We start from the raw sequence: 13,148 nt of genomic DNA, 5'->3' as shown, positions 1-13,148 counted from the left end.
CCTATTCAAGTACCCATCCAGATGCCTTTTAAATATTGTAATTGTACCAGCCCCCACCTCTTCCTCTGGCAGCTCATTCATACGTTCACCACCCTTTGTGTGAAAAAGTTGGCCTTTAGGTCCTTTTTATATCTTTCCCCTCTCACCCTAAACCTATGGCTCTAATTCTGGACTCCCCCAACCTAGGGAAAAGACCTTGTCTATTTACCCTATCCATATGACCCTCATGATTTTATGAACCTCTATAAGGTCACCCCTCAGCCTTCAACAGTCCAGGGGAAACAGCCTATTCAACCTCTCCCTATGGCTGAATTCCTCCAACTCTGGCAACATCCTTGTAAATCTTTTCTGAACCCTTTCAAGTTTCACAATATACTAAATAACTACTTCACTATCCTATCTACCTGAGACTCAACAATGGGTCAAGTTTTGCATCTTCTCTAGTAGGTACATCCACATACTGAATCATAAACATTTCTTGTACACACTTAGCAAATTCCTCTCCATCTAAATCCTTAACGCTATGGAAGTCCCAGTCTATGTTTGGAAAGTCAAAATCCCCTACCGGAACCACCCTATTAATCCTACATATAACTGAGAATGGGAAAAATTTCTGGCTGTAACAGGCTGCTCTTTTTTGAGGTATTTTCAATGTTGGAGGTGATTTCCTCGAATTCCAGGAGCAGCAATTACTATTTGTTGTGCTATTGCATTGTTTTGGAACATTGAGAAAAAAAAGTCAAAACAACAGCACCTTTAAAAGGGAGAAAAACAGACAAAGGCAGCACATGGTCAGGTCAGTGCAGGAGAGAGAGAGAGTGAGAGAAAGAAACCTACACTGCTAACTGACACAGCAGTGAACCTGTGCAGTTACTGCCTTTTGTGTTAAATTCATATATTGCTGGACATCAGAGTGTGTCTAGGAAAATTAACAAACAGTGAAATTCACAACTGATCTTAGAGGAAGCTGTTAAGGAGAGGTCACAGCACAGAAACAGATAAATGAATAGTTTTAAGTATAGCCTTGCTGTAAATCTACAATAGTGAGTAAAGTGTGTCCTTTCTTTCTTATACATTTTATTTAAGATATGTCTCTTGATCAAACTTTAAAATATACGCCATAAGTATTAAGTTAGCCTGGAGCAGTATTCTGTTGAGGAATATGACTCTGCTATTTTCTGGGTCTGTAGTTGGAAGAAGCAAAAATGGCCCTTAGTAGAGTGCTATGCTCTTCTTGTCGGATGTGGGGGTTCCAGGAGAGTTTACATATGACTGAGGATTATATCTGCAATAAATACCTTGGTTGCAAATCCTATCAGATTGAATGGAATGGTTGGAGCAACAGTTAGAGGCAATGAAGAATTTACAAGAGCAAGGGGATGTGATGGATGGCAGTTATAGAAAGGGAGAAAGGTTGCAGATACAGTCACATAGATGGGTTAACTCCAGGCAAGGTAAGAGAGATAGGCAGGTAGTACAGGAGTCTTCTGTGGTTATCCCCATTTCAAACAAGTGTGCAGTTTTGGGAAATATCAGGAGTGATTGATTCTCAGGGGAATGTAGCATGAATAGCCAAGTTTCTGGTATTGAGACTGGCTCTAATGCAATGAAGGGTACATCAGGTTCCAAGAGATCAATTGTGTTAGGGGACTATCTTGTCCGAGGCACAGACAGATGTTTCTGTGGCAGGCAGCAAAAAATCAGAATGGTGTGTTGCTTCCCTGGTGCCAGGATCAAAGGTGTCTCAGAGAGGGTGCAGAATGTTCTCACGGGGGAGAGGGCCCAGCAGGAGGTCATTGTCCACATTGGAACCAATGACATAGGAAGGGAAAAGGATGAGATTCTGAAGGGAGAATGTAGAGAGTTAGGCAGGAATTTAAAAAGGTCCTCGAGAGTAGTAATATCTGAATTACTCCCAGTGCTACAAGCTGGTGAGGGTAGGAATAGGAGGACAGAGGAGATGAATACATGGCTGAGGAGCTGGTGTATGGGAGAAGGATTCACATATTTGGATCATTGGAATCTCTTCTGGGGTAGAAGTGACCTGTACAAGAGGGACAGATTGCACCTGAATTGGAAGAGGACCAATAAACTGGCAGGGAGATTTGCTGGAGCTGCTTGGGAGGATTTAAACTAGTAAGATTTGGTGGTGGAGAAAGAGGCCCCAATGAGATAGTGAGGAAAGAGATCAATCTGAGACAGTTGAGAACAGAAGCAAGTCAAACAGTCAGGGCAGGCAGGGACAAAGCAGAGAACATGGTAGGACTCATAAATTAAACTACTTTTATTTCAATGCAAGGGGCCTAACAGGGAAGGCAGATGAACTCAGGGCATGGTTAGGAACATGGGACTGGGATATCATAGCAATTACAGAAACGTGGCTCATGGATGGGCAGCACAGGCAGAATGTTCCAGGATACAAATGCTACAGGAAAACAGAAAGGGAGGCAAGAAAGGAGGGGGAGTGGCGTTTTTGATAAGGGATAGCATTACAGCTGTGCTGAGAGAGGGTATTCCTGGAAATACATCCAGGGAAGTTATTTGGATCGAACTGAGAAATAAGAAAGGGATGATCACTTTATTGGGATTGTATCATTGACCTCCTAGTAATCAGTGGGAAATTGAGTCCTTGTGTAGATTTAAGGCTGAGATAGATTCTTGATCAGTCGGAAAATCAAGGGTTATGGGGAAAATGGAGGAAAATGGACATGAGGGATGCCGGATCAGCTGTGATCCTATTGAAGGGCCTAACTGCCCATTTTTGTTCCTACGTCTTATGGTCTTATGGTACACTCTGTAATGTTATTATCCTCGTATACTGCATCTGATTTGACCTGTGCACCAGGTGTATGGCAAAATATTTCTTGGCTTTCCAGTTCTGTGCAGGTCTGGGACTATAAACTGTACTTATTCCAGTGTGCTGAAAACTTTTTCTGAAGAGATGAAGACCCAAAGCGGCTCAGTGGATAAGTTGAAGGTATCAACTTTGCTGCTGCAGACACACATTGAAATGAGGAATGCAATGGACCTTAACTGGTGCAGAGATAGGCGAGGAGGTGAATTAAGGATGAGAGAAATATTGCTGGTGTTCTATATTGTTGGGATGAGGGAAGTTATGGCACTCTCACCAGGTTATCGTGGGCATTTGCTAACCCTTCAGCAACTGTGTACATTTGTTGGAAAGGAACGGTGAATGTTCCTGAAACTCTGCTAGAATCCAGTTTTATTTTACAGCAGTCACTGTTGTGGAAATTAGGAATATTATTAATCATGATTTTGTATCTCAGTGACATTGTGAATCTATCTCTTATTTCCTCTCAAAGGGCCAAAAATCACAGAATGTCACTCAGCTGATCAGGAGACGTTCACATGTAGCTGGAATGTGGGAAACTACCAGAACTTGACAGAACATCATCAACTAAAATTCTTTTATACAAAAGGGTAAGGTTTAACACTGATCAACTGTTGCATTTCTCCATCGCTATTATCTGTGTTTGTAGTAATGCTGTATCTTATGTTCTACGTGGTTGAGACTGCCGAGTACACTAACGACAATGTTCAATTCTAAAAATATCCAACAATTCGATTAGCTTCAAAGTGCAAATCCTTCACTTTTGGCAGTCATGTTGAATGAATCGTTCAGGGTCATGAAGTGGGGAGTTCTTATATTCACAACACAACGGACATCCATATGACTGGTGCTGGGCCTTCTACTTTTCATCATTTACATAAATGATTTGGATGCGAGCATGAGCGGTAAAGTTAGTAAGTTTGCAGATGACACCAAAATTGGAGGTGTAGTGGACAGAGAAGAGGGTTATCTCAGATTACAACAGGATCTGGACCAGATGGGCCAATGGGCCAATGTGGCAGATGGAATTTAATTCAGATAAATGCGAGGTGCTGCATTTTGGGAAAGCAAATCTTAGCAGGACTTATACACTTAATGGTAAGGTCCTAGGGAGTGTTGCTGAACAAAGAGACCTTGGAGTGCAGGTTCCTAGTTCCTAGCTCCTTGAAAGTGGAGTCGCAGGTAGGTAGGATAATGAAGAAGGCGTTTGGTATGCTTTCCTTTATTGTTCAGGGTATTGAGTACAGGAGTTGGGAGGTCATGTACAGGACATTGGTTAGGCCACTGTTGGAATATTGCATGCAATTCTGGTCTCTTTTCTATCAGAAAGATGTTGCGAAACTTGAAAGGGTTCAGAAAAGATTTACAAGGATGTTGCCAGGGTTGGAGGATTTGAGCTACATGGAGAGTCTGAATAGGCTGGGGCTGTTTTCCCTGGAGCGTCGGAGGCTGAGGGGTGACCTTATAGAGGTTTACAAAATTATGAGGGGCATGGATAGGATAAATAGACAAAGTCTTTTTCCCTGGGGTAGGGGAGTCCAGAACTAGAGGGCATAGGTTTTGGGTGAGAGGGGAAAGATATAAAAGAGACCTAAGGGGCAACTTTTTCACGCAGAAGTTGGTACATGTATGGAATGAGCTGCCAGAGGATGTGGTGGAGGCTGGTACAATCGCAACATTTAAGAGGCATTTGGATGGGTATATGAATAGGAAGGGATTGGAGCGATATGGGCCGGGTGCTGGCAGGTGGGACTAGATTGGGTTGGGATATCTGGTCGGCATGGAGAGGTTGGACCAAAGGGTCTGTTTCCATGCTGTACGTCTCTATGACAGCATTAGCATATTTTGTGGTTTCAGTTTTCCCTAAAAAGAGAGAACATCACTGATAAAGACCACATGATGTAGACCAGGGAGGTCCGAGATAATGTGCTGCTAACAATCGTGGCTACGTCAGGCAATACACCTTTGGAAAGATGTGAGAGCCTTGGAGAGACATGGAAGAGAGATACTCAAACAGTTCTTGGGTTGAGGGGTTGCGGTTATGTGAACAAAACTGGTGAAAATGAGGTTCCTCTCCTTCAAGCAGAGAGGGCTAAGAGGAGATTTGAGACAGACTTAATCAGAATGGAGTGATTAGATAGAATAAAAATGTAAAATCATTTCCACTGCCTGAAAAAGAAATTAGAAGCAACAATTTGAGAGCATTGACATAAGAACCAGAGACTACTAAAGGAAACTTTTGGTTTTTCAGAGATGTGTGTTTAGGATTTGGAATTCAATGCCTGATAAAGTGGTTTAACCACATGCAATCAGAACCTTCAAACAGAAATCAGACAAATACCCGAAGGGGAGAAAATTACTGCAATAAGGGGAATGAGATTCATCCAATTCATTTCAAAAGAGCTGGCCGGGACTCATCAGAGTAATTGGCCTCTGTCTGTACTGGTCTATTCCAGAAAGTAGCATAATAGAGGACATGATCTCAACCTTAACAACCATTGTTTACAAACATTTAGAGTAGAGATTCTGATCAGTTCTCACTCAGAAAAATGAACCATACCTCCATTCTGGAGTTCTTTCATAGCATAGAACTGCCAGAGGAAGGCAAATCATCTCTTCCCTTTCCAGATTTTATAATTTAAAGGTCCAGAATCACAGACTGGGTAGGATGGCAGGTGCATAAGATGCCAAATAGGTTTGATTAGGATACCAAGTGGATAGGGCACAAGGTTACCAGGGGCCCAGCTAAGTGCAAGTTGGTCGGAGTGGGTGGGAGAATTGGGTTTGACAGGGGAACCTAAGGTTTGGCTGTTGGATCTGGTGTAGGTGACAGGGTTGGGGGCCGGGTCCCTGAGCAACAGGTTAAGTTGGGCGCAGATTGGGATGACAGTCATGTGCCAAAGGGAGATCCAGGTCTTGGGGTGGTGCCAGCTCAATGTTTGGGTGATGTAATGAGTCTGGGAAGGCATAGTTGAGGGTGTGCAAGGTTAGAATATGGTCAGTTTAATAGTTACTCAGGAGGTAGACAACGGACTATCATCTTAACTATTTCTGAATAACTATTTTACTTAATTTCATGCCATGAGATCATGTTGCAGCTGTGCAAAACTCGGGTGCAGCCGTACTTGGAGTATTGCGTACAGTTCTGGTCACCACATTATAGGAAGGATATGGAAGCTTTGGAAAGGGTACAGAAGCTATTTACTGGGATGTTGCCTTGTATGGAGGGCAGGTCTTATGAGGAAAGGCTGAGGGAATTGAGGCTGTTTTCATTAGAAAGAAGAAGGTTGAGAGGTGACCTAACTGAGACATATAAGATAATCAGAGGGTCAGATAGGGTGGACAGTGAGAGCCTTTTTCCTCAGAAGGTGATGGCTAGCACAAGGGGACATAGCTTTAAATTGAGGAGTGATAGATATAGGATGGATGTCAGAGGTAGTTTCTTTACTCAGAGAGTAGTAGTGGTGTGGAATGCCCTACCTCCAACAGTAGTAGTCTCGGCAACTTTAAGACCATTTAAATGGTCATTGGATAAATCTATGGATGAAAATAGGATATTGTAAGATAGATAGGCTTCAGATTAGTTCCAAAGATTGGTGCAATATCGAGGGTCGAAGGGCCTGTACTGCGCTGTAATATTTGATGTTCTAATTGTCTGAATCCCTGATTTAGAGTCATAGATACAGCATGGAAACAGACCCTTCGGTCCAACCCTTCTTATTCATTCGCCCATCCAGATGCCCTTTAAATGTAATTGTACCGGCTTCCACCACTTCCTCTGGCAACACCATCCTATGTGAAAAAGTTGCCCCTTACGCCCCTTTTATATCTTTCCCCTCTCACCCTAAACCTATGCCCTCTAGTTGTGGATTCTCCCGCCCCAGGGAAAAGACTTTGTCTATTTACCCTATCCATACACGTTTTTATAAATGTGTATAAGGTCACCCGTCAGCCTACAGTGCTCCAGGGTAAACAGCCCCAGCCTATTCAGCCTCTAACCCTGCAACATCCTTGTAAATTTTTTCTGAATCCTTTCAAGTTTCACAACATACTTCCGACAGGAGGGAGACCAGAATTGCACACAGTATTCCAAAACTGGTCTAAACAGTGTCCTGTATAGCCACAACATGACCTCCCAACTCCTTTACTCAATGCTGTGAACAAAAAGGAAAGAATACCAAACATGTTCTTCACTATCCTATCTACTTGTGACTCTACTTGAAATGTAGAATTCTAGAGGATTCTAGGCGCAGAGGAATTGCCCAGAGGGAAACTGAATTTCCCAGGAAATTCCTTAAGTGTGCTATGATGGGGATTCCATAGATTCCCTTTCTGCCCAGTGATAGCTGCCAGCTGTCCAATGCAACACAGATTAAAGTCTTTAAGTCACAGAACCTGCTGGGACCTATTCTCTGGTTGCAAATGAGGTGAAGTATCATTATGCTTTCTCACATGGAAGGAGGTTCCACAGCTCATTGCATTTGCACCAGTCATCAAGCTCTTGTCACCTTGAGTCCTACTTTCCAGCAGTTGCCATTTCAAGTGTTCATCTAAGTATTTTTCAAATGCTTTGAGTGTTTCTGTCTCTATCGTTCTTTCATGCAGCAATTTTCAGATACTTGTTGCCCACTTAATACAAAAATTATTTCTTCAAATCTCCTTTAACCGTCCCGCTTCTTAGCTTAAATCTATGACGCCTGGTTATTAATGACTTTACTAAGGGTTTTATACCCTATCTATGCTATTGTAACTCTGTAAACCTCAACCAGATTACCCCTCGACCTTCTCTGCTTTAAGGCTGCTCTGCCCATCCTATCTAGTCTCTTTTTAGGTGAAATGCTTCAGCTCAGGCATCATCCTGGTGAATCTCCTCTGCATCTTCTCCATTGTAATCACATCCTTTGTATAGTATAGCAACCAGAACTGCACTCGGTACTTCAGCTGTGGCCGAACTAATGTTATATATAGTTACAGCATAGCCTCTTTGCTCTTGTATTCAGTGCCTTGAGTAATAAAGCAAGTATGCATAATTCCTCAACCACACACTCTGCTTTCAAGGGTCTATGGACATACGCACCAAGGTCCCTCTGATCCTCTGTACTCCATATCCTATCATTCAATGTATACTCCCTTGCTTTGTACTCCCAAAATACAACATCTCACACTCTTTTCTGGATTAAATTCCATTTGCTGCTGTTCTGAATAGCTGCTAGGACAAAGGCTGGGCAAGCATGCACTCTACCCAGAAATAGTTAACTATGAGGACGAAAGGAAGTCAAAAAACCTTCACACTAACACACAGTCATTGTTCTCAAGATAGCTTGATCTGATGGGCCAATAGGCTGAGGAGTGTCAGATGGAGTTTAATTTAGATAAATGCGAGGTACTGCATTTTGGAAAAGCAAATTAGGGCATAACTTATACACTTTATAGTAAGATCCTGGGGAATGTTGCTGAACAAAGAGACCTTGGAGTGCAGGTTCATAGATCCTTGAAAGTGGAGTCACAAGTAGATAGGATAGTGAAGAAGGTGTTTGGTATGCTTTCCCTTATTGGTCAGAGCACTGAGTACAGGAGTTAGGAAGTCATGTTACGGTTGTACAGGACATTGGTTGGGACTTTTGGAATATTGCATGCAATTCTAATCCTATATTGGAAACTTGAAAGGGTTCAGAAAAGATTTACAAGAATGTTGCCAGAGTTGGAGGATTTGAACTATATGGAGAGACTGAATGGACTGGGGCTGTTTTCCCTGCAGTGTCGAAGGCTGAGAGGTAACATTAAAGAGATTTATAAAATCACGAAGGGCATGGATAGGGTAAATAGACAAGGTCTTTTCCCTGAGGTGGGGAAGTCCAGAATTAGAGGACATGGATTTAGGGTGAGAGAGGAAAGATATAAAAGGGACCTCAGGGGCAACTTTTTCTCACACAGGGTCATGTGTGTATGGAATGAGCTGCCAGAGGAAATGGTGGAGGCGAGTATATTTACAGCATTTAAAAGGCATCTAGATGAGTATATGAATAGGAAGGGTTCAGAGAGATATGAGCCAATTGCTGGAATATGGGACTAGATTAGGTTGGGATATGTGGTCGGCATGGATGAGTTGGACTAAAGCCTCTGTTTCTGTGCTGTACATCTCCATGACTCTGTATCTTTGAAGAGTAATCTCATGGAAAACATTTAGTCACTCTATCAGTAAACAGAATCCTCTCTTTCTGGTGGCTGAGCTTGGAGACAAGAAGGGCTTTGACAGGATGGCAATGCACCCAAACCCCACTTCTACCAGAATGGAATTCCAGGTGAGAAGCCTGGGAGGATTGACCTTCTTTCTTAGCTGCTTAATAATCACTGCTTTAGGTCCTCCTTCCACCACCACTGGTATTTACCTGGCCGCATTTGTTCAGGAGAAAGTGAGGACTGCAGGTTCCTGACAGCAGAGTAGAGAGTATGGTGCTGGAAAAGCATAGCAGGTGAGGCAGCATTCGAAGAGCAGGAGAATCAATGTTTTGGGCATAAACCCTTCATCAGGAAGGCCATGTGGTTTGTATTTGGTCATGTGGTTTGCATGTTCAACTGTGCAACCATCTTGTCAGTTTGGAGGATAGATTGTTGATCAAAGGCACTTATTTCCTGCTATCACTCGCTGAGAACCACCCTTGCTGCCAAACCTCCTGCATCCCTCTTCCATGACTCCCACTCACCCTGTAATTGACTGGCAGCTCACAGTAGGCAGGGGCTGTAATATGATAATGGCTGATTTTCCAAATGTTCCTGCTTTCTCCCCATCATGACAGAAAAGAACATGATTGTGACCAATGCTTCTGTCAACAACCCAGGATCACAAGGTGATTAGCTGAAAATGTGTTGCTGGAAAAGCGCAGCAGGTCAGGCAGCATCTAAGGAGCAGGAGCGTCGACGTTTCGGGCATGATTCCTGAAGAAGGGCTCATGCCCGAAACGTCAACTCTCCTGCTCCTTGGATGCTGCCTGACCTGCTGCGCATTTTCAGCTCTGATCTCCAGCATCTGCAGTGCTCACTTTCTCCTCACAAGGTGACTACCTAACTTGTGAGTGTGTGACACTTGTTAGTGCGTTGGCTTTACTTTTTTTTTATCACCGACCGTAGTCCCTACTTCTCTATCTAGTCTATACTGCAGTTAAAGCCAGGAATAATTGTGCACCAACTTATGTTGGAATTATTGAATGACTGTTATTTCTGTCCAGAGAAAGCCGTGACTGGAGAGAATGCCCAACATACGTCAACAGAGAAACCAGTTGCTATTTCAATCAATCGTACACTTCAGAGATGGAGTACTGTGTGCATCTGAAATCTGACAATATCACACATGAACAGCGGTGTTTTACATTCAATGATATTGGTAAATACAAAGCTATCTGCAATATATTATGATCGATTCTTGGCAAGATAGATAGCAAGGCTGAGTAGTTTGTGTTTCAGATTCAGATTTTGAGGTGACTCTTATTCAAGTATGACAACCCAAACTCACATTAAACTGTCAGGAGCCCATCAGTGCTCGCAGCTGATGGTATCACCAAATATACCCCCTGCCTGTACCCTGCACCACTCCCTCCTCCACTGTACTCGCTAACTCGTCTGTCACTTCTCTATCACTATCCCCCATTCTGCTCCTTTCCCCCACACCTCTCATTCACTTATCACTCCCCTTCACTCCTCACTCACTCTTCACATCACCATTTCTACCTCACTGCATCTCCCTCACTGTATCCCCTCACTTTATCACTTCCCTCCACTTGCCCTAATTGCATCCCCCACTTCTCCCACTCCCCTCATTATATTCTGTGCCCTTTCCCCTCTCACTGTGTTGTTGACAATTACTGTTTATTGTCCAAATCACTAATGTCATATCTCTGATTGTTGTTGGATTCACTGATTAACATGAGAACACTGATTGTTGTTGGAGTCACTGACTATTGCTACAATTACTGATAATTGTTGTAATCCCAAATTATTGTTGGATTCAATAATTATTGTTGGAATTACTAACTAATGTAAGAATTGCTAATTATTGACAGAATTGCTAATTATTTTTGGATTTACTGATTATTTTTGGAATCCCTGATTACTGTTGGAACTAATGATTATTCAGAGAATTACTGATTGTTGTCAGAATCCCCGATTATTGTTGAAATCACTGAGTATTGTTGGAATTGCTGATTATTGTCAGAGTCCCTGATTGTTGTTGAATACACAGATTACGATTGGAATTTTGATTAGAATCCAAATCACTGATTAATGTTAGATTCCATTTTGATTACTGTCTGAATCCCTGATTATTGGTGGAATGGTTGATCATTAGTGGATTTGCTGATTATTAGCAGAATTGCTGATTATTTTTGGAATCACTGATTATTTTTAGAATCACAATTATTTTTGGGGAATCACTGATTATTATCAGATCTCTGATTGTTGTCAGATTCACTGATTAACACTGCAATACTAATTTTTGTTGGAATCCCAGACTATGGTTAGAATCATTGGTTATCGTTGGAAGCCTTAATTTTTGTCAGAATTGCTAATTATTGTTGGGTTCACTGATTATTGTCTGATTGATTGGTCATTGTTGGAATCACTGTTGTCAGAATCGTTCATTACTGTTAGAATCCCTGACTGTAGTTGGAGTTATTAGCTACTGCTAAAATCCCTGATTATTCTTAGATTTGCTGATCCTTGTCAAAACCACTGATCATTGTTTAATCTCTTTTGTTCTGTCAGTGAAACCAGATGCTCCAATCTCATTGAACTGGGCTCTCTTGAACATCAGCCAGTCGGGATTATTCATGGATATTCAATTATGGTGGGAAGACGTGGTGAATTCAGAGCCCAGTGCAGGGTGGACTCCTCGCCGGTACGAAATTCAGTATAAACCCCGAGACGCAGAGCTCTGGCAATCGGTAGGTGCACAGACAACCGAGGCCCTTTTGAGAAGGTTCCGATTCCTTTCATTATACTGAATATGCACAGTTTTGTGGTCATGACCACGATCTGTGAACATTAGACACAGACTTTGCAGCTGGCTTTATTGAGAAGATGAACCTGGAAAAGTCAGTCAAGTAGAGGTGTCAGTTATCAGGATGAGGCAACTCAGGACACTGACAGGATTGAGGGTGGAATTTTATGTTTAATTCATTCATGGGATATGAGTAAGGATTCTGGGTAATCCAAGATGGAGGACAGGAAAAATTTCTGGCTGTAACAGCTGCTCCTTTATTGAGGTATTTTAGGTGTTGGAGATGATTTCCTTGAATTCCAGCAGCAGCAATTACTGTTTTATATGCTGTTGCATTGTTTTGAAATTTTGGAAAAAAAAGTCAAAACGACAACAGTTTTGAAAGGGAGAAGAACAGACAAAGGAAGCACATGGAGAAGTCAGTGCTGGAAAGAGAGAGAGAGAAAGAAACTGACACAGCAGTGAATCTGCACAGTTACTGCCTTTGCTGTTTGAATTCATATATTGCTGGACTTCGGAGTGCATGTGGGAAAATTAACAAACAGTGAAATTCACAACTGATCTTGGAGGAACTGTTTGGGCGAAGTTCACAGCACAGAAGCAGATAAGTGTATTGTTTTTAAGTGGGACCTACAGAAAGTCTGCAGTAGTGAGTAGAGTGGGTTCTTTCTTAATTATATGTTTTTCAAGATATGTGTCTTGATTAAACTTAAAATATAAGCCATAACTATTAATTTAACCTGGGGCAGTGTTTTGTAGAGGAATAAGACAGTGTTATTTTCTGGGTATGTAGATTGTGAAGGAGCAAAAATGGCCTTTAGTAGAGTGATATGCGCTTCTTGTCAGATGTGGGAGTTTAAAGAGAGTTTAAGGGTTACGGTGGATTATATCTACAATAAATGCTGTTGGTTGCGAATCTTATCAGATCGAATGGATATGTTGGAGAGACAGTTAGAAGCAATGAGGAATTTGCAACAGCAACAGTATGTGATGGATGGCAGTTATAGGAAGGTGGGGTGGGAGGAATCTCAGATACAGTCACATAAATGGGTTAACTCCAGGAAAGGTAAGAGAGGTAGGCAGCTAGTGCAGGAGTCTTTTGTGGCTATATCCATTTCAAACAAGTATGCTGTTTTAGAAAATGTAAGGGGTGATGGATTCTCAGGGGAACATAGCATGAAAAGCCAAGTTTCTGGTATTGAGACTGGCTCTAATGCATTGAGGGGTACGTCGGGTTCCAAGAGATCAATTGTGTTAGGGGACTCTCTAGTCCATGGTACAGACAGACGTTTCTGTGGCCAGCAG

The 13,148-nt window shown here is 42.2% G+C and overlaps 1 protein-coding gene across 2 annotated transcripts in view; it reads left to right on the top strand.

Annotated features, from left to right (window-relative positions):
* The window catches only part of LOC132821540 (growth hormone receptor-like), a 224,262-nt gene that overhangs the window by 130,255 nt on the left and 80,859 nt on the right, over positions 1–13,148 (top strand). Inside the window, exons 3-5 of one of the 2 annotated variants that reach the window (XM_060834176.1) lie at positions 3,324–3,441; positions 10,084–10,232; positions 11,609–11,787. In XM_060834176.1, the coding sequence (XP_060690159.1) occupies positions 3,324–3,441; positions 10,084–10,232; positions 11,609–11,787 (446 nt within the window). Of the gene's footprint in view, positions 1–3,323; positions 3,442–10,077; positions 10,233–11,608; positions 11,788–13,148 lie in introns of both variants that reach the window. The other variant, XM_060834167.1, reaches the window with a different exon arrangement.

This window comes from Hemiscyllium ocellatum, chromosome 2 (genome assembly GCF_020745735.1).
Source record: "Hemiscyllium ocellatum isolate sHemOce1 chromosome 2, sHemOce1.pat.X.cur, whole genome shotgun sequence".
Classification (NCBI taxonomy): domain Eukaryota; kingdom Metazoa; phylum Chordata; class Chondrichthyes; order Orectolobiformes; family Hemiscylliidae; genus Hemiscyllium; species Hemiscyllium ocellatum.
The sequence above is the reverse complement of the archived record's forward strand: the minus strand, read 5'-3'. Positions and strand labels throughout refer to the sequence as shown.